At 43.3% G+C, this 22,364-nt stretch overlaps 2 protein-coding genes across 2 annotated transcripts in view; one reads left to right on the forward strand and one right to left on the reverse strand.

The window, feature by feature from the left end:
• The first annotated feature begins 1,960 nt into the window (after positions 1 to 1,960).
• On the forward strand, positions 1,961 to 13,497 carry LOC108039893. Its single transcript, XM_017117063.2, has 5 exons — positions 1,961 to 2,511; positions 8,694 to 9,106; positions 11,145 to 11,365; positions 11,873 to 12,441; positions 12,720 to 13,497. Exons 1-5 carry the CDS (start codon positions 2,328 to 2,330, stop codon positions 13,103 to 13,105), a joined length of 1,773 nt encoding a protein of 590 aa, XP_016972552.1. The 5' UTR covers positions 1,961 to 2,327; the 3' UTR covers positions 13,106 to 13,497.
• Positions 13,498 to 13,960: 463 nt separating this feature from the next.
• The window catches only part of LOC108039822, a 63,883-nt gene continuing 55,479 nt past the window's right edge, over positions 13,961 to 22,364 (reverse strand). Inside the window, 5 exon segments of the mRNA XM_017116910.2 lie at positions 13,961 to 19,064; positions 19,130 to 19,324; positions 20,366 to 20,461; positions 20,603 to 20,736; positions 21,362 to 21,577. Coding sequence (XP_016972399.2) covers positions 16,515 to 19,064; positions 19,130 to 19,324; positions 20,366 to 20,461; positions 20,603 to 20,736; positions 21,362 to 21,577 — 3,191 coding nt within the window. The 3' untranslated portion in view covers positions 13,961 to 16,514.

A 22,364-nucleotide genomic window follows, 5' to 3' on the forward strand; every position in this document is an offset into this window, starting at 1 on the left:
GTAAATTTATTTTTATGGGAAGTAAAAACATTACTTTTGGCAGAAAATCTTTAAAAATAAGCCGGCAGATTACTTAACTTAAATCATTATCTGCCATTTATCAATTAGATTACAGAGCACAGAATTTGTTAAAGGATTTTAAGACCAAGTTTTGAAATTATTGTTATCAGGTTTCCCTTAAAGATTTTCAAAATTTAAGTAAGGAGTACCGATCTAATATTGAATATAAGTTTATTTATTCAAATGATGTGATTCACCCAATGTGTATCTGTCAACCTGTTTTCAATTGTAAGAAAGGTAAATTTCGAAGAAAGCGGTTAGTTTTATAGAACCACATAAAAATCGTTTTATTGGCTGTTATTATTAGCACAGTTAAGATTGAAAAGAAGCCAATTTGTAGTGAATTTCCATCGCAAGGTAAGAGATCAATGCTTTGTTCCTGAAATCCGGTGACCTAAAATTGTATCTTGCTGCGCTGATGTAAAAACGGGGCTTTAACCCACTTTCCGAATCGGTTGGCCTTGGAAGCGAGTCCTGTCATCTGGCTGGGCTTAAGGTAAACTCCAATTTGGCCCAACCCACACACATGCATACACGTATGTACACCCAGGGGGACCATGTGGTATGCATTCATCTCGTTGGCTGAAGATGTATTTTTCGTGCTCATCCCTTTTGACACATGTTGTTTGAACTGCTTTCGATTTTTTTGCCTCACTCGAACAAACGTCTTTTGCTGTAATTTTCGCATTCTGCCTCCCACATCCAATGCGTCTTACTGATTTTTGCGATTTGTTCTTTTCGTTTTTTTTTTGCACACTTTGTTCTGCTCGCATATCGACTTGACTCGTTTCAAAATTGGGTTACAGACCCCCGCTCCCAAAAAAAAAGGAAAAAAGTAAAAAACAAGAGGGCCCGCAAAAAATATAGCACACGGCCACAACAACAACAACAGCAAAGACTAAGGAAAAAAAATGCAAATGCAAAAATCCGTTTGACGCCGTAAGCTTTGTGAGTCAGAAGAGAGCAGTAGAATTGTTGCACTGATTGCTCATGCCTTATGTTTTTGTTTTTATTGTTGTTATCGTTGGTGGCAGATGAAGGAGAACATGCCCTGCCCCCTTCTACCCCATCTGTGTACTTCTTCTCTTGCTCCTCCTTTTCCTTCCTTACGATTTCTCTTTTGGCTGCTTCCTTGGCTCGTGTCATTCCGTTTCTTAGTTAAATTGTAGTGCTACCGCTGTTTACGAGCTTTACACAAAGAAAAAAAATATTGTGTGTTAAAAATATGTTAGATCTTAAAGATCTAACATCTTATATTAACAAATAAACCAAATTTTCCAAACGTTAAATGTCGTTTTTAAATACATACCAACAAACTGATTGTATGGTCCCAATAAAAAACAAAAGCAAGATACTTTAAGTCGGTTTTTTCCTAAACACTCTTTGCTTAGTCAATAAACATTTCTATTTGCTCTGTTTACGAGTTTTTTTCCTTAAGTCTCATTGCCTTTCGCAACTAAAATATCTTTAGCACCAGTATTTACTTTTATATTAAAACATTACTCATTCGCCATGTTGGTTATATGGACAGAAATGTCGAGGTGGGCTTTTTACGCAAAGTTTCGGAAGGCAATGCAAAGAATTCTATATATAGATATATTTGATTCGATAGACTATGGCAACTTTTAATAAAATGATATCAAGACAATGTCCATAAATTTTGTATTTGTATGCATTATCTGCGTCGATGATTATCGACGTTTTATATACTTTCTTTCAGTGGAGCTGTTTTTGTTACTATTTTAAGCTCTCTCGAAACTAAAAGAGAGCTTAAAAGAGTAGAGTGTTTGGCTTCCGCGCTTGGCTCCCTCTCTCAACATCACTCTGTGAGTCTGGAAGAGATCTCCGGTTTCTGCCGCTGCAGAGGCGTTGACGTCGCCGTTGGGCTCCAAAGCTGCGCTCAGTTCCATCCGATCGGTCGTCGCAGCAAGTTCGCGAGTTCGAGCAGCGGCGCAAACGAGAAAAAAAGTAGCGTTCCAAGACTTCGGCCCCCAGTCGCTGACGCCGAGGGCGGCGCAGAAAACTTGGTTCCTTTTTGGTTTTGAGTAATAAAAAAAGGGCGCGCGAGTGGAGATCCGCTATTAACGGATCTTGATCCTAGACGAACTAGTTTTTAGATTGCGCAATTTTAACCGCGTGAATCGCGAAAAAGCAACTGTTTTAGTGCGCGTCGCCGAGTGAAATTCGATAGCAAAAGGCAACGCGACGATCGGCGGCTCTGAAAAGCCGTTTTAAAAAACAAAAAGAAAAACTGAAAACCAACTAACATGGCGACCGCCGCCTGCGTCCGCTGCGCCCAACAAAAGCAACAGCAACAACACCAGCAACATGGGGCGCAGGCGCAGCAGCAGCGACGCAACAGCCCGCGGATTCTGCACATTTACAGCGCGTGGGCGTTGATCACTCTTTTGGCCGCCAGCGCCGCCATGGTCCAAAGTGCAGCGGTCTTTGGTTAGTTAGCGAAAAAAATTGAAAATGTGCCTGGGAAAATTGTGTCCGGGGGGATTTCATCAGGCGCCGCTGCATTGTGTGCAAACGGTGTGTGAAGAAAAGAAGAAGAAATTGGTGAAAGGGTGGGAGGAAGGGCGGATGGGAATACCTGGTAATTGAGGCGCCCTCAAGTGCTCGTAGCTTTTATAATTACTGAATACGAGGAATCGGTTCGGAGTATCGGGTCACAAGATCTGGGCAAAAGAGGTACTTCCCCACATTTAAGTTAAAGACTTGGATTTCACTTCTCGTTATACTTCTATAGTTGGGACTTTCCAAAGATGAATTAACGGTAATTCCGAGAAAGTTAATAGTTATTTTAGGTACCTCTGAAATACATTGACAATAAATATAAACTTGTTTTCTCCAGGTTTTTTAGCTTTCCACATAATTCACTCTTCATAATTTGAAATTCGAACTTCTCAGTTCAAAGGAATCTATTACTCAAATTTCAAATGATCTTACGTATTTCCCTTCACAAATCAAATTTAACATTTGTGTATATGTAACTCTTACTTTCAAACTGTTCAAAGCTCTTAAAAAAACAGAATGGTTTTAAGTTACATGAGTGTAACAAGAAAACTAGATAGAGGAGCAATACTATAAGTAACTGTTTTTTATTTAATTATTTTGTTGGAGATTTGAGTTCTCGAGTATTGACTGTAGTTAACCATTGCCTTTCTAATCTTGACCATTATAGTCTCTTTTTTAGTCACCCATCCCATATCCGTGGCTTTAGAATACATGTTGTGAACCACTGTCATTTGTTGTGTGTGCTTTTAATTTTATCACCGATTATTTGTGCTGTTTCTGTTTGGGAAACCGGTTGTCGTTTCCCCCACTCACTCGATATTAACCGCATTTGACCGATCCCGCCGTGCACATGGCTTCGTAAATGATTGTGTTTCATTTTCTGCCTAAAGGCCAAATTCGAGTACTAGTCACCAAAGTTTACTGATAAGCGTTAAGTTTCGTTAATTTTTTTTGAGCGTGGGGTGCTATAAAAAGCAGCTAGACGCCGTAAATAAATCACGCGGAAGTTCTGCGGCATGAAATGAAATAAAAAGAAAACAATATAATGCAAATAAAAGAAAATACTTTTTTTGTGAAACTTGAAACAGAAACAGAAAACTGAAAAAACACAAAGCGGAGAACAGAAAACGCAACCGCCAGACGACCTCATTGCCATTGAAATACAGTTATGGCCCGAACAAAGAGGCAAATCGTCTTGATCTCCTCCGTTGCAACAAGGGGTTAATGTTGATGGCAACATCAAAGCAAACCCAACGAGGCCGGTACTCCATTGACCTTTGAGGCCTAAGAAAGCGATAGAATGGACTTCCATCCATATAAAATTAGATCATTTGGCAATGAATATTATAAGATCAACGATCAAACTTAATTAATTTATATCAAAAAGATAAAAAATCATGATAAGAAGTGTTTTATTCATACAAATTATGTGAATATTTAATACCAAATCCACTTTTGAGTTTACAGAGTCCAATAAGTTAAATCGAGAAGATGCAAAGTCCATTAAAAAATGTTTGTTCAAATTTGACCTGATACTATAAAATTTGTATTTACCACGCAGAGTAAATTAAACATAAAGAATATAGAAATGATTTAAAGTTGATTGAACCAAATTTACTTGGTTATAAGACTTTTCAACAATAAGTCATCTAAAACCGATTTTATGCCTTTGTTGATTTATAAGCCCATTCCAAAAGCACTTAATAACCATTAAAAAATGAAATATACTACATAGACTACGAAAGCAGTTTCAATTTTTTCCAAGTGCAGCCACGAGTTTTTACCCAATCTAAATCGAAATCTAACACCGAATCTTGATCTGGGCTAGTGTTTACTCTATCCGAACTTTTTGGCTAGCACAACAAACAGTCGGGTCGAAGAGCTTTATTTATCCAGCCATAAACATTCATATGTATATTTAGCCATGTACATGTTTGCAAACTGGTTTCCAGCTCTGTTTTGCCGTTGCTGTTGTGAATATCAAGTAGAATTAACATATGTTGCCAGCAGCCATCTGTGGATTGGATTGGATTGGAGAAGTTCCCCCAAAGTCTGGTTTTATAAGGCTGCTGTGGCTAGAAGCTGCTTGCTATGCGCCCCGAAAAGTCATCTGGGTTCAATTAGGTGCCACTGCCACACAGAGACACACAACACTCCAGCCCGTTTTTCAATTCCAATTCAAACTTTTTTGCGAGCGAGACGGCGAGCGATAAAGCATTTACAATCGCTTAATTAAAATGCAAATTGTTCATAAAAAAAATGGCAATAGAAAATAGCTGCCATTTTGCTCGAGTAGTTAAGGCAATTTTTGGCGTTTGCGTTGCTTTTTTTCCTTACGTTTTCGATATTGTTTTTCTGCCAAGTTCTGAAAATGGGTCTTTGATTTATGTATGCGGCCATTAGAAGTCATGTTCAACTGGCTTCCGCCTCGACTCGCCGCCATTCCGCTGACTGCTTGGCCAGTTAAGCAGCAACAGTTGCCGTTAGGTCTGCCAATGTGTTGCACGCAACAGCAGCAGCAGCAGCAACATCAGCAGCTGCAGCAACAAATTCCCAGTTCCTTGCCATTCGAGTTGGCCAGAATTCTTGTTTATTGTACAATTTATTTATTTTGTCGTTCTTTAGCTGGGCAAACAGACAAATTACAACGACAACAACAACAACAACAGTGACTATGGCCAACAGCAGCAGCAACATGATGACACATTCGCTTGACCTATTAGGAAAATTGACCAACGGGAAATGTAGCGCGCTGTCCATGTGGCTGTGAAAGCGGGGCAGGCGGGAAAAGCGGGAGGGGAAAGCTGGAGAGCGGGAAAGCGGGAAAGGTGCGAGGCCAGATAGAGAGGCACAGACAGAGAAGGAGACAGAGACAAAGACAGAGACAACAACAGAGAAAGAGATAGAGGGACAAGCACTTAACCCTTGCCATTCTGACTTTGATAGTTGACCCAATTTCAGCAGTTTCACAAATAAAAATAAAGCAAATAGAATGATAAGCAGCGGAAGCAGAAGATCATATGCTCTATAAACTTAAATTTATTATTATTTATTTATGATCTTAATTGTTTGTTAAGAAGTTTTCTTTTGGTGTGTAAAGTATAAACCATTTCTGACTTTCAGATATTTGACTGATAATGAAATTAACTTCTAAATAGAAGTTATAGGTATAGTTAATAGTTACTGAATATTTAACAATATATCAATGGAATTCTTTAAGGTCTATGTTTTTTTTTAAACAAAAACGTTTACTTAAGAACACATTTCAATGATATTGCATATGAATTGTTTTTGTACATAAATATTTCATAGGAAATAGGGCAGAATTGAAAGCCCTCTACTTCACTTGCAGATAACCCATCGATTCCGTAATTCGATTGTGAGACTTTGCAAGTTTGGTGAAGGGTTTATGGGTTTATGGCATCCCCCCGCGGAGAAGAGTATAACAAACTGCACTTGCAGACTGTTTTTGTTTGTTTCTGTTTGAGCGTCGAGTGGCGTTCACTCCGGGTATGTGTGCTTCCTCTGCGTGTGTTTGTGTGTGAGTGTGTGTGTGCGAGTGTTGTGTAATTTTTAACAACAACTTTTTTTCGAGTGTCTCTCCATCGTGCGCTTTTACTGTTCCGCCCGCCCTTTTCCACCATACCACCGCCCCCCTTTTCCGCAGGCAGCCGGGCGTAATTATGACGAGTGAGCAGAATCCAGCATCCATCCATCCAGCATGCAACACGCGTCCGCATCGCGTGGCAGCCACAGAATTTATTATGCCCAGTCGCCACTCGAGAAACAGAACTCAAAAAATGAGAGAAAAAAAAAAACCCTCAAACCGCTTGACAATCTCTGCACGAGCAGTTGCAGTTTGCTCTTGGCCAAGTTCCGTTTTTGTCTAAATCCGAATCTGAGTCCAAACAACAACTCGCAACTGGCCCACTCGACATAGGGGACTGTGTATAGCACTATAACTTGTGGATCGGCATTGACTACGCATTTTAATGTGCCCTTTTCAAATTCAAGTGGCTGCTGATGCTTGACCTACACACAGATACGCACGCACACTGGGAGTCAATGATACACATCGCGAGATATTGGCAGATAAATAGAAGTACACTGACAACAATTGGTAGGAGTTCTTAAAGAAGTAGCAGTCCACATCAATTTATTACTTGTTTAAAAGCCAGAACCATTTTTTCTGACGTTTAAAGTTTTTAACCATTGCCAAGATATAATATTGATTGTTTTTTAGGTGGTCCAAAATAAACCCCATTGAATTCGGAATTACTTATTTAAACATTTATTTTCACAGATTGGAAAGCGAGAACTAATAAAGTCTTGAAAAAGTGAATCTATCTTTTAGATCGAAGAAACAGAACATAACTGTAATAAAATTTAAATAAAAAGAGAAGTTGTTTAGGTTATAATATCCAAACCAAAAGATTTTTTCTCAGTGCCCAACAGTTGACTGTAAATTGTTTTCCATGTTTGTCTGTGAGTTTTCTGGTTGGTTTGTTAGTTGTTTGACTTGATGTTTATCTGTGTAATCATGTCTCTAAACCTGACCTTGCCCAAAACTTTGGAGCAACTGAGCTGTAGGTACAAGTTCAAAGCTTTGATTCGATAGCACCTTCAAGTTCCAGGTTTTGACTTTCCCCCGGGAAAGCGTTCTGCTTTCCCAACAACAACAACAACAAATCTGTAAAACTCGGTTCTGCTCTGAAAACGTAAACAAATTATTAACGGCATATTTAGTGAAAAAATTGGGTGGAACTGTTGGCCCTTTCTTTCTTGCCCGCTTGGCTGGCTGCCCGAATCGTAAACCCATTTCTACTGTTTATAAACTCCCCGCATTAACCCCAAACAACCCAAGTTTACTTGTGTATGAATTCATGTGTTTATTTGCCGCAGAGTGCTTGTGCGCCTTTAACCCAATTAGCAATGACGCTTTAGAGCTCTCTGTTGACCATCAAATAAGCCTTAATCATTACTTAACTGTATGCAATTCATTGTATTACAGTGCTAATGGCCTTTCATTCTGTAACAATAGCGTCTAATTGAAGATATTGTATGTGCAATCTGAATGAGTGTTATTTGTTTAACTTTCCCTAGAACAACCGAATCGATTACTCAAATCTACAATAACTGCCGTGCAAAGCGGTCTCGAAAGACTGTCATTAACCCGGTTGTAATGAGTGCATTTGCCAAAATGATGATTGAAACTCCAGCACGTGTGGACAGCTCGCAGCCCCTTGGCTATTAATGTCAAGTTCGAAATGGGAATTAGCTGCTAAATTGCACCCGTACACACGAGTACTCATGCTCAGACTTGGGTGAACGGAGCAAAAATGCAAATTGTTTAATAAAATGTTTAATAGTTCGCAAAAGCTGTGTGGCAATTGCCCAGCGGAGAAAAAAAAGAGCGAGGGCGGCTGCAAAAACAGACAAACAAACAATAAGTCGGTTGCAGCAACCGCTCGGGTAATATAATATAATAATGGTGTACGTATGTGGTGCAGTCAGTGACCCAGAATATGGATGTATGACTACCGCTGAGCACAATGCAAAAGTAGTTTTCCTACAAGCCAATGAACGCGCTTGTATTTGTACTTTATTAATTGAAGTACTTAATAGTGCTTGTGTGAATCTTTAACCTTTACGGCGCAAAGTTCGAGATCGAGTGCAAAATAATTGAACAGAGGGGATCACTTGTATCGCTGTGTTTAGGCAAACGTAACGTAGTCATTCAATTATTGTAGAATCCATTCGTATTAATTGAATTTTCGAACTGTGTTTGGTTTGGTTTCATCACCCGAAATTGGAGTGCCATCCATTTCCCTGTCAATTCACACAAAATTCCTATTTTTAGCATTGTCACACCGCAGTTTATTATTTGTCTTTATTTTTGTCAAGCTGTGAGTTATTTATTGATTGACAACTCGCGGATTTCGTCTGCATGCAATGGGTTTAGTTGGGAATGATGGATTCCGCATATAAATGACCACAAATCGCTGGCCATCCATAAGACCAATTTGATGAATAAATTAACAGACCCCTGTGAATTTGAACTCAAGGCATCTGCTGCGATAACTGACCCTCTTCGAAACTCTCCATTTCAGGTGATCGACTGTCGCATCCAACTTTCAAACCACTTTGCAGTGCCCAGCATGAGCACTTCATCGAGAGCGAAGGCAAAGAATCTAGTCTCATCATCGAACTGAAGCCGGGCTCGTATGGAGCAGAGAATCCCTCCTGTTCCCGCATCCTGAGTGCCCCGCCCAACTATGGCTTCATAGTGCGCCTCATCCTGCCAAAGTTGCGGCACAGCCAGCCCTTGGATGCGGCCACCTCCAGGAGTCCGCCCACAAACATCATGCCCGCCGTAGCCGGGAGCAGCAACTCATCCAAACTCCGACGTACTGCCAAATCCGGAGGAGGGATGGAGTCCTCTGCCCCGCTAAACTCAACAATGGGCATCTTCCCAGCCATGACGACTTCCCGGGCTTTGGGACGCACCTGCCCCCTGAACATTGTAAGTGAACTCACCTTAGCCCCCATTTCTGGCGACAAGGTTGCCTCTGACTTAGCACACTTAAAACAAACTAGTATGAGGTCTAGACAATATTCTTATTAGCACACTTAAAAGCAAATAGTAGCTAAACCTAAAAAAATTCTGTGTAGTTAAAGAGATTAGGAAAAGGTTAATCAAATAATGCAATCTTAAAAGCTGGAAGCCAGTATTGAAAGGGCATACATAAAGAACCTTTAAGTTTATTTTACGATTGATCTTTTCGTTATAAAAAATCTATGTAACAATTTTTTTAACGTAGTTTCTATTTTACAAGCATACATATCTTCTTCACATTGCTACTATGCCCCATCTAGGTATAGGTTTTCTTTAAGTGTAGTTCTTTTTCGCTGATTAGTGCGAGGTTGCCATATTCTGCACCTTCCGCTCGAATTATTTGCCAGTTTCTTTGATCCCATTCATCTGCTTCGAAAAATACAACTTCAGTGCGCATGCGCAGCGTTCAAGTGTGAGAATCAGATCCAAAAGTTCAAAGAGCTGAGTTCATGAACAGATAGCCAGTAAATTTCCACAACTCAGGATTCTCCTACACCTAAAAGAAACGAATGAAATCAGAATTTTGTATGACTTCATGCGAAATCTTTTATGATATATCTGTTTCTAATTTATGCGGTGAAATACAGAAAATTGCTGCCAAATTGCTGACAATTCCCATTGTCAAATAGATTAAGTTTTGCAGGCTGCAATTCTCATGTTCTCATAAACAGACTTATCGAGCGAACAAGTTTAAGTTCTCGATTGACATTGTTACTTTTTTGTGGCTTTCCGATGAGACAGTTTGACATCTGGAATTGTCTCCAATTACCGGCAGGTCCCATGCCAAGCGTAATTCGTCAGCTGATCGTTAACATTGTCAAGGTGTTCTCGGTTAATTAAGAAACTTTCCATTAAAGTGCTGGCCATTGACATTGAACTCCCCCGTCGGTTGGGAGTGTTTTTCACTTTCTGCAGAGCCAAAACTCCGCGTCAAAGCCAGAAAAGCGTCGTATTTGCATAAGCGCGCCAATTCCGACCATTTTGTGAGGCCTCTTTTTTTTGTTGATATTTGAAACACGTTTGTAGCATTTGGCCAGGGAAGCAACAGCCCAACAGCAACCGCAGTCCCACAGCAACACTTTCGGTCGCGTCGCCATAAATCCGTCGACTTCAACCGTCTGACTGGCAGTTGGCGTCGCCATAAAGGCAAACTATGCTACTGAAAAAAGATGGGTTTGGTTTCGGGGACCCGAGGGAGTGGACGCACATCCACATTTGCATGCCCAGAATAGAGCGTTTCTTTGTTCCGTCACCGGCGTGTCGGTGAGAAGTGCAAATTGATGCGTCGCATAATTGCAACTGAATCGTCTTCCTAATGAGCTGACTAGAAAAATGTATCCAGTAAATACATATCACGATGCACGGTTACGATTATTGTGTTTATCACTTCAGAACTGGTTTAACCGTTGTCGATGGGGACACACCCTGGCTAATTGTTGTTTACTACGAGTGTACACTTACAATGGGGGACTGACTACCAAGTCGTCGCAGTTATTGAACCTGAGAGCACAAAGCCATCTGAACCCGTATCCAATTCTTGTTTTATTTAGCTTATCGCTCTGCACGTGAAACAGCGTAGACATTAATGGATTTATTTTTATATATGTATCTACCCCATCGGGTTCTCAAAGCGTAGTTCTGGTTTCTGGCGTGGCTTTCACAGCTTTTTGTTTTGTATTTTTCCAGCGTAAATATTTAATTTTGCATTATGTGTGTTTGCATTCGCAGTTTTGATCGTTTCGTTGATTCTTGATCGTTTTGTTGAACTTGGCCATTCACGTCACGTCGGCGAGAAGTGTGGGCGTGGTCGATAGGCTGAATATAAGCGATTAGCATTTCGTTCGTGTAAACTGTTTGCTCGCACGTTTCGCAATACGCACTTAGGCCACACGCTTTTAGCCAGACCCCCATAATTAAAAGGTTCTATTTGCATTCACCCCAACAGTTCAGCTCGCTGGACCCGCACACGGCCCAGTGGCGAGTGGATCCCTGCCAGCTGGAGGACACCGCCTCGGAGATGGAGGACCCGGTGCGGCTCTTCCACGGACGCGTCAAGATCGTCTGGGAACACGGCCAGCACAGCCTGCGATCCAAACTGATGGTCACGGTGCTGGGCAAGGGCGAGCAGTGCAAGGATGGCAGCAAGCACCAGTGCTTGAAGATCGGGTGAGTCGGATTACATACCCCAACTACCACTGAAGTTCTCAAACTGGAAATTATATAGATGGAAGTTTCCATTTTCGCATAAATTGTCTGTCTCTTTGAACTTAACAGCTTAAATTGCTGTTATTAAAATAAATAAAATTATTTTTTAAACCATCCTTATGTTATTATTTATTTATAATCCATCCTTAAGTGGAACTAATCTATTTAAATTTATGAAAAACATTATTTTCATTCAAACTTTTTAAAAAATACATTTGCTATAAAGGAAGAAAACAAATTAAGATATATTCTATACCAAAAATATTATCTGTATTAGAAATGGAAACAGCAATAACTAATTTACAGCCTAAACTTAGGCTACAAAATAATAAACACACAATGTTTGACAAAAAAAAGTAGTCTTATATAAAACAAAAATCTTTAAACGTAGGTTATCATTTATTAGAGTTATTATTGCGTATCCCAAAAAAGAATCATCTCCTAATTGATATTTGTATATTCTTTCAGCGATGAGCCCATTCTGTGCATCTCCAAGGAGCTGGCCTGTGACGGGATCCGGCATTGTCCTTACAGCAACGAGTACGACAGCGATGAGGACTACGAGCTGTGCTCGAAGCAGTATCGCCCGGGAGCTGGCCACCTGCCCGCCGGCCTGGAATCGGATCTCTTCGAGCAGTTCGCCCTGGAAGTGTTGCGCAATCTGTTTGCCAACGATGCTCCGACGGCACCAGAGGATTTGCCACGAAATGGGAGCGACGGAGCCGGAGGTTTGGACAACTCGACGGCAACCTCGACGACGACGTTGCGCAAAGTGCACACCAAAGATATGAAGAAGCCGGGGGGCGATGGCTCGCCCAACTCCATTGGGCCCAGTTTGGCCACGGATGGGGAGCTGCAGAGGCCGGAAAACGAGACGGCTGAAATGGGAGCGGGCACTGGAGCGGGAAGCGGCTTCACCCGCCGGAATTCGACGCGATCCGGGCTGCACTCGGACCTCTCGAAGTACGGGCCCTGGGGCTACCTGATGCTCGGAATGCTCCTGTGCGGCGGGGCCCTGCTCATCTGCGGCCTCTGGGGTACGTTAAATTGCACGATAGTCTAGTCCAAGTAAGGCACTGTCATTTGGCCGTTGTATTTATGCGTGTTTTCCTCGTTTTCTCCCCCCACTTCCACCCTTGCACACATCATAAACCGATGCCACGACTCACGTGCTGTGCTACTGACCGTGTCTAACTTTTCCGCTGAATTGAATCCAACTAAACCCACTAAACCACTATCACTATCACCATCCCACTTCCCCCAGTTCTGTGTTGTCGCTTGAGCTCTCACATTGAAACCATACGTTCTGTTGCAGCATCCGCATCGCAGCATGCGGTCAACAATGAGCGGGAGGCGGCGCTGGCAGCTGCCAATGGAGGAGGAAGTGGTGGCCAGGACCACCTGGGCGCCACCTCGCCGCCCAACTACGAGGAGCTGGATCCGCCGCCGGCGTACTCGGTGCTCTTTCCCAACCAAAAGGCGGCCAGCAGTACCACCTTGAATCTGGATGCTGCGGCAGCTAGTACGACTACTGCAGCAGCAGCAGCAGCAGCAGCAGCGGCAGCAGCTGCAGCTGCAGCAGCAACTGCGGCAGCAACAGCTCTGGCAGGAGCAACACCCAGCGATACCCCGCAGCAACAGCAGCAGCAGCAACAGCAACAGCAGCAGCAACATCAGCAACAGGAACAGCCAACGAACTAGCTCGTAAGCCTGACAAGCAGGTGTAGCACCTGAATAAAACGTAGCTCTTAAGGTCCCCAACATCACTCTGACTGACTCTGATGCAATTAGCTTAAAACCAATTTAGTGATAGCTTTAAGTGTGACTCTATGTTAAATGTTTGACTATATTATGCTAACGATTTACGATTAACCAATCCAGCCGTCCTGTCAACGCCGCTGTCGCCTTTGGCAGTTGGCAGACCCAATTAGCTTCCGATAATTGAAAATGTAATAATAATGATGATTGTAAAAACAAAACACTGCGACTGCAGCAGGATTAACTGACGAATCGACTAACTTTTGTAATTCTGTTAATTTAAAATTTAATGTGATATAAATTTAAAACTGAATAAAAAGCAAAGTGTTTAAGTATCCACTGTGAATGGGTTTCTTGTTGCAATATCGGAATCTGATAAATTAACAGGATAAAATAATCAGCACAATATTGTGCCTTAAATCAGGTCAGATTTTTAACAACTAGCTTCCATTTATATTTTATTAAAAGGGAGTAATTAATAAAAAAAATTAATATAGAAGTCGTCTAGTCTCATAGTGCAATTAAAATCCAAGAAGAACGAAAAGTGAACCTAGAAATCAGAAACCATCTTACATCCAATATTACCAATTATATCAAAGAACTCTAATATAAATGACATACAAATTCTAAATTAAATACTTACAGTTCCAAATAATTATTTAATCCAGAATTTTGTTATTAAATTTAGATTGTGTATTTTCCCTCAGTGCACACCGTGAAGCTTACAGATTGCTGCCTACTTTCAGGCGACAGTGAATAAATAAACTAACCCACACTGAAATCCAAACACCGTTTGTTGTTTTTTCACATCGAATTGAACATCTTTTTTATTTGCAATTCAGGTAAATTAATGGGGTCGCGTTCGGAGAAGCGGGGCCGGGATGAGGGGATAGTGTTGTTTTTCACATTCAAATTGCAGGTAGTGCTAAATGAGTTGAGTTCTGTTTGCCTCTGTTATTTTAACTGATATATTACGTTGCACTGATATTATATTGTTCCATTTCTCTAGTTACTGTTTACATGTATTTTCTGCTAGCTACCTGCAGGTGCGCCAGGTGCATCGTCATGCTGGTCGCCTAATCGTACATATGTGAAACAAAATTTACGCTAAAAACAAGAAGCTGTTCCGTGAAGTTGGCCCCCTTTAAATTGCAGCCCATCGATTTTGATGGGCTCTCGGGGACCTTGGACTTGCACAAATGTCGCGCTACGTTTGCAAGTTCGTTTTAGTTTTAGTCGAAAATTCTACTACGTTGTACATACATACATATGCGGTGTGTATACCTATATACTTAAGTGCCAATTTCAGCAGTTTAGATTACCGCGGGGAGCGGTTATCCTGTTTGAATTCAAGTTTTCGGCTTTGCTTACATACTCATAAGATTTGGGCGTTTTCGTGTTCGTCGATTCCATTCATTTTACAATACAATTCATCCTTAGTTGCTAGACGTGATCGTAAATACTCGTTACTCGATAGATATATCGTACAATTAATTGGGTGCAGAGTGTGAATATTTCTTAGATTGGGTTTTGTGCAGATTTCCCCCTGTTCTCCTGTCTTCAGTATCTGTTTTTGTGGTCTAAACGGGGGCTTGGAAAAACTCTTTCTTACAACTAACTCATAGGCCATAGGGTACACTTAGCAAATAGTTGTTGTATGTGGTTCAAGAAAATGTTAAATAGATAAAAAACGATCTCTGATAAAATGTCTTCCTCATTGTTTCGTCTTGTATTCAAAAGTCATTAAAAATAAATTCAAATTCAAAATCTTCTCGCACAAGGAGTCTCGCGCTAAAAAGTTATCTTCATTTGTTTTGGTTTAGGTTTTAGTTAGCTTACGAACTACAAAATACTTGTTAGTAATCTATTCTCGATAGTTTCGATTGGTTTTTTCTAGAGTCCTACATTAGTTATCATGTAAAATTGGACGCCAAAAAACAATTAACAAAAGTGACGCAAAGCCCTAAGCTTGAATCTTTGTGAAAATTCAATTGCAATTCTCAAGTTGTTTTTCTGGGATGTCTGTGTCTGTCTCTGTGTGCTCGTTTGTACGTGTGAGTGTGTGTGTGTGTGTGTGTGTAAGAGGGTTCAGCTCATTGTTTTGGTTACTTCTCAATAAATAAGGCCAGTGGATACGCATACATCATAAAAGTACAATTAATGTTTATCATATTTTCAATGTTTCACATTTCGATACAAATCTAGTTAGTTTATAAAAAGCGCTTCTATCGAGATCCAAACGCACACACCTATCCTCATCTTTCCTAATCATATTTCATATTCATATAAATAGCATAAGCATGCATTCGTATAATCGCTCCTAGTAGCCGCAACTTATGGGGAAAGCTTGTAGCCCTATCAATCGTAGCAATTTCAATAACTCCGCCCGTTTAGTTGATTCAAAGTTGTTTGGTATAAAAAATAGAAAAAATTTGGTGACAATAAAAACGGTTCGCCTTAGTTTTTTCGTTTTGCATCTCAAAATTATCGCGATATATATTGAGGCCAAAATAAGTCCCGCTGACATTCACGAGTCTAGGTAGATATTCTCCCGAAACTTCAGTACTAATAAAATCCTTTTAGCTTTCTACAGAGTTTAGGGTATACAATATGTTCATACTGGAATATGAAACGCGATATGAACGGCTTAATGCTAAACACTTTCGACTTAGTTCTACTCTTTGTTCTATCGAATACGCTCTTGATTGCTTAAAAGTTGCTCGAAAATTAGTGAATCTGTTGTTTAGTGGTTATCGAACTGCGATTTATCAGCGATTTAACTAGCGATTTTAAGCGAATTAAAAGCACAGTGATTGTATACAAATGTCTCTGGTTGTGTGTGTGTGTATCTGTGTCTAAGGGAGAGGATTGTGTTTGGTTTATCCTAATCGATCCGCTTATCAAATCGTTACATTACTAATACTTGCACTTTCACTTCCATCTGACATGCTGCGAATGTTGGTTGTTCTGTTTGTCTGTAGTGCTGTTTTCCAATGGTATGGCTGTAGTTGCTGTTGTTCAAGTGGTTTCCTGTTGCTGGAGTGTCAAGGATGCTTCGATGGAACACCTGCCCGGCTAAACCAAAAGCAAATTGTGCGGATGGACGACGACGACGACTACGAAGACGAAGACAAAGACGGCGAGTTGGTGGAGTGGAGGTTGGTTTCGGGAGGGATGCTTCACAAGTGACCCAAGATCCAGATCCAGATCCCGATAGTCCCCCGATGGTATCCTGTCCTTCTTACGTATTTCTTCTTCTCTCTTGGCTGGACCCAGTTTTTTGTGCGTTTGGGTTGCTGTTCGCTGCTCGCGAGTCTTTTTTTGGGATAGTTGGATGGGTGTTGGAGCCCAACTAACAATAGTTGCCATTGCCATTGCCATACCACGGAAAGGTCCAGCACCATCAGTGCGGGAGCATCAGAGGCCGTGCCGTGCTACTCAGTCTGTGGTGGGCCTTCTCGCCTCCGACTCCCACTCCCACTCCCACTCCAACTCCTCCTCCTCCTCCGCCGTAGTCCTCGTAACTCAGCAGGGGCGAGATCTTCAGGCCAGTCTTCTCCGGGATGATCTTGAAGTGCGGCTGATCGGCACTGACCAGCAGGGGTCGCTTCATCGAGGAGTGCATGTAGTCGTGGGCAGGATACGGGTGACTGGCCGCCCCCAGCGGCCTGTGGGTACTGGGCACGTTCATCTTCTTGCACGGCTCCGGCTTGCTCTCATAGTTCATCTGGCAGTTCTCCGGCGAGTACTTGTTGGGCTTGTAGATCGAGAAGATGTTGTTGATCAGGCTGAGGGCCGAGTGACCCCCGGCCGATGGATGATGGATGCCGGCCGTCGGCTGCTGGGTCAGCACACTGCCCACCGTCGGATGGCTGTGCTCCGGATAGAAGTTGTTGTACTGGTACGAGGGCAGGGTGTCCACCGTGGGATACACCTTGTGGCCATATCCCTGCTGGTGTCCGTAGCTCGGCCGATGGTGGAAGGCGGGGGCAGGGGCAACGGCGGGAGCAGTGTCAAAAAAAGGATAGCCACCCGCATTGGTCGAGGACTCACTGGAGTCCAGCTGCGGCGGCGAGGGCATCCCCTCGAGCAGCGACTTCTTGATCATCAGCCGCTCGTGCTCCCGGTCGTGCAGATCGATGGGCTGGCCATTGTTGTAGCACCGCACATTCACGTTCTTCACCTTCAGGCTGCTGTGCATGTTGCGCCGCATGTCCATGTTGATGGGACTGGGCGGCTTGTCCAGCTGCTCCCAGTACTTTTCCAGGTCGATGTTGAAGTCCTCCAGGTCGATCTCCGTGGTGTCCGAGCAGGTGTCCTCGTCGAACAGGCTGGTGGGTGGCTGCATCTCCAGCAGCGACTTGCTGCGCGGTGGCCGGTGATAGTTTCCCGCCGGATACCGCCTGCCAGGACTTCGAGGAGCTGGGGCAGCAGCCAGATACCGCTCATCCTCGTCCAGGAACTTGTCCTGCAGCAGCAGACGCTCTCGCTCCGCGCGGATGAAGTGCTCCAGGTCGGTGTCGTAGCGGCAGTGCATGTGCTCCTCCTCCTCGGCGGCGGGATGATGACCCGGGCAGATGGGTCGTGATCTTGGGCGAGCGGGAAGCGGCGGTTGCTGCGGCCGTTGGCGGTGGCAGCAGCAGTCCTCCGCCGCAGAGCAGCAGCAGATGACCGTGGGAGCAGCGGGTGTCCTCTGCCTGCCGGCCCGCTCCTCGAACAGCCAGTCTGCCGCACTCAAATTCCGATTGCTGCCCGCCCCGGACGCCCTGGGCCTCACCCTCCCGGATCCCGGATAGATGTCCTCCAGCAGGCAGCGGGCACTGGTGCACTGATCCCGGGCACAGCAGCGGTCCAAGCTACTGCTGCACAGGGCATTCATGTTCCGCCGCAAAGCCTCCCGCTTCTCACGTCGCGTATTCGAGGCGGGCGGCAACTCGTAGTCGATGATGTCGAAGGGCATGGTCTTGGTGGTGGCACTGAAGGAGTACGACTTGGGCACACCCGCGCGGTTCTTCAGGATGGAGGTGGTGGGCGGGGCAGCTCCACCGGAACTGCCACTTCCACTCGCCACACCGCCGCCCGCCTCGAAGACATTGCCCTCGAAGCACCAGCTCTGGGATTTGGGGTACTGGAACTCCTTGCAGCTCTTGGAGCGATGCAGGCCATAACCGGGGGATCCCTCGCCATCCACGCGACGCTCCTCCGTTCCCCCGCTCTTCTCGTCCAGCTCGTGGATGTCCCGCAGCGTGCGAAAAGGTCCGTACTTCAGGCAATCCGGCACATAGTCCTCGTCCATGTCATCGGATCGATTCGAATAGATGTTGTCCGTGTACCAAGTGGAGTCCAGTTGCTTGGGTCGCGGTTTCGCCTGGAGGAGCTTATCCCGCTTGGACTGGCGATAGCTCTCGAAACAGATGCCCTTCATCTTCTCCAGCTTCTGCTCCCGGATGCGCTCCCAGTTCTCCCAGTTCTTGTCGTTCTTGTTGCGCCTCCCGGACAGGATGAGCACCTCGCGGTCCTTGTCCCAATCGGCACTGCTGCCCTCATCGCCGTAGTCGATGTTCAGCCGCTTCGTCTCGACATTGGATTCCCTCGGAACTTGGTGGTGGTGGTGGTGCTGGGTGGTGGTGAAGGCGGATGCGGATGCGGGTGGTGCGGGTGCAACACTACTAGCAGCTAGGCTGTTGTTCTCGGACACTACGATTCTAATCCTACGCTTGGTCTTGTCCGCCGTCCGCGACGACGACGACTGCATGGACGACTTGTGCGGTCTGTCCCGCTCGTCGGAAGGCGGCTCGTCCTCTTCTGGCTGTCACACCTCCTGCAGATACTTGATCGGGCAGTAGCCCTGCCCGTGCTCGGCGGCGCGGATCATCACCATGCCGTTGACCTCGTCGCCGGTCTTGTTTTTGGGAGTCAATGAAAGTGCCATGTGATTTAGGAAGGCGAATGGAGGGTTACCCTTACCTGGATGACAATCTGATCCCTTAGCAGGGTGAGGTTCTCCCCACGTTCGCTGTCGGACACCTGGAGATTGTGGGTCACCTGCAGGGGCTTCTCGTTGGCATTCAGACGCACACAGTACTTGGATGGGAAGTAACCCACGCGTCCCAAGACTTTGCCCTTCCACCAGTCCGGATCCGAATTGTCAATGACAGTCACCTGATTTTAAGGTTACATATATTTAATAAGGCTTATTGTGAGTTAAAACGAATTTTCAGCCTTAAATTTGTTTAAGAGATATTTATTCATAAGATCTTAAAGGCATCAAAACTAAGAGACACAAAACAATGACGCAGACAAATTCAAAAACATACATATTTTTGTGGCAATCGGATTTGACTACTTCCCAGCGTTGTATTCTTTTTAGTGAATTAATAATAGCTTCCAAAAGGAAATAAAATGTACCCTAAAGGCTTCCAGAGCCATTGTAATTACTGAATATATAGTTTGCATTGAAACAAACAAGCGAACATGTTTAACAATAAATACTTTTATGAATGTCGTAATTACTGCATTTCATTAATTTTCTGAAATTTATATAAGAGTATAAAAAGAAAAGTGCTCATCAAAGTTATTGGAGTTCTATAGTATATGACATCAGCCAAGCTATAAATATATTTATTTATCTTTTTATTTGCACTACCTTACTTTGAAGTTCGGTTATTAAGTATGAGTTCGCAGGAAAAAAGCACTTATCGATCCGCATAGTAAATTCCCAGAAGCCTGCCATAAAGAAAAGTTCGTCTCTATCCTGCACCACTGGCAAACCAACCAGCTCGCGAACAAGGACGCAGTCCAAACAAAAGCTAATCTGTAAATATTGAACACTTTGCCGGCGGCGGGCAGGCACTCGCAATCAGAGAATGTACACAAAAAGTCGGTAACTATTATTATTTCTTCTTATTCACTGTTTGTTTCGCCCTGTTTACGCAGTGGAAAAAGAGCTTCCTCCATATGCTCGCTCGTATGATAAATAAACAAGTTTTTGTTGCCATTGTTCGTTTTAATATTGAATAAAGAGCGCGGGAATGTACATATGAGTATATGTTTCTGATTTAGTTAACCAATTTCCCTGGCAGCCATTGTGCACTAAACTCACCGCTTAGCGGATTAAACAAAGCGCATTGTTGATTATTCATTCATATGCGAAATGGGTGGGGTATATTTATGGAGTAGATAGGGACAGTAGTATTAGCTCACCTTGTAACCGGCCTTCAGGTCCAGCTCATCGGCATGTCGCGCCTTGAAGTTGTAGATGATGACGTACAGATTCGTGGGCAACAGACGATGTGTTTTCTTGAAAATGTTAAGCGTGTTTGGGAATGGGTTAGTACGGGTGTGTTAGGTGCAATTAATCGAACGGAGCAGGCAAAACGAACACATGAACAAAAGAGTTAGGTGGAGTAGCGGAGTGGGGACTACCTGGGGATGTCTTACGGGTGAGAGGCACGGCGAGGTGCTGGCCGAGGATTGTGACTTCTCCATTTCGTCCGGCAGATCGACACTGCCGCCACGCATTCCACGGGTGGCGTAGAGTAGTTTGCGGCCCGGATGCGAGGGGCTCGATGGTGCTGTAATGGTTTTGGATGCGTTAATCCCTGCTCCAGGACAGGCTCAATGGTTACGGTTACGGTTTGGTTAATCGAATGCAAGTGGATGAACGAAAAAATCAGAAGAATATCCATGGAAAAAGAAGATATAGATATTGTACAGATAAATTATACACATATACGTCTAAAAAAGGGTATATCGATGGGGGGTTGGAGGATGCCCCCATCTTGAGGTTGAAGATGTGTGGTTAGCAGATGAAGTTAGTTACTCTACAGTTGGCATGTATTTTTAAGCTGCTATTAACTACTAGTTAAGAGGTGAACGAAATCGAACTACTCAACAAAAGTTAACTTTACTCGACTTTTACTTCTTCAACTTATTTACATAGTAATTATAGTATAGTAAGCAGTTAAGAAAAGTTTAGTTAGCGTGTGGGTGTTCATACATACTAGGTTGGAAATTAGACTTTTAAGGGAACTGAGATTCATTAGAGGTGCCCGCTGTGGGTGGGTGGTGGTGGTGGTTGGACTGGTTAGTGGTGCAGCGTACGTCGTGGTCCGGAAACGGGTTCGTTAGCGGTATCGGTATCGGTTATTTGGGGAGACCGGGAGCGGAACCGGAAACGTTTACTGGGTTGCTACTTACAGTGCAGGCGGCTGTTGTTCGACGGCGGAGTGCTGTGCTCCAGGTGGCCTCCGGACCCACCATGGTAGTAAGCGGAGCCGGCCGATGTGGAGGCGCCTGTGCCCGGCAGTTGGGCCCGTCGTCTGAACTGGCCGTGCAGCTCCGACGATTCGGGCGAGTCCAGGCTCAGGGATTTCATGCGTAAGTTCAATTTTTGGCGACGCGGTGAGTGCGGTGCTGTTGTTTTTTGGTTTTTTTTTTTTTTTTTTGGGATTTTTCATTTCGAATTTTTTTTTTGTGTTGGATCATTTGGTTATTTTTGGTTGTTGTGTGTCAGACAAAACACAGTTGGCAAAAAAATGGCAGTAAAATGTGGAATAAAAATTGTTTGATTTTAATTTTCGTTTGTTAAGCATTTGGTAAGTCCAAATTTGTAATCTAGGCGTCTACAGATCTAAACAAAAACCCAAAATAACTTGAAAAATAAACTGAAAAGACGTTGAACATTTAGTGGCCTTCGGCAAGGACATCGATAGAAAGATTGTAGCTTGGTCAATGCAAATAAAGTTTTTTGTTTTTTTTTTTTGTTTAAGTTTGCAACAGAGCAACATTCGACACGTTCAGGAAGAGACAGCGAGTGTATTTTGGCATGTCCAGTGTATTTTTTCTAGTCATCCCGTTTCAGTTGCCGCAAAAAACAAAAGCCAACTTAAGATTACTAATGGTTGAGTGTTTCAGTGTTGGCCAATATGGATTTTGACTATATAGAAAATATATAGAAAATCATAGAAAACTCGTTTCCATCGCCCTGTGCCAGATGAAGGTGATCGTGTATATATATCCGTAGATTGAAGGAAGGCCAGATATCGTTTTGCTTTTTATTCGTGTTATTATAGTCATTCGTTTGTGGGTGATGTGTGGGTTTTTTGTGCGATATTTACAACAATCATACAACATTTAGAATATAATTGCGGTGTACTCAGAAATGACTTAATACTTTAATCGTTATATACATTTAACATTG

The sequence above is a fragment of the Drosophila rhopaloa genome, unplaced genomic scaffold (assembly GCF_018152115.1).
Source record: "Drosophila rhopaloa isolate 14029-0021.01 unplaced genomic scaffold, ASM1815211v1 contig_115, whole genome shotgun sequence".
In the NCBI taxonomy this organism is placed as follows: Eukaryota; Metazoa; Arthropoda; class Insecta; order Diptera; family Drosophilidae; genus Drosophila; species Drosophila rhopaloa.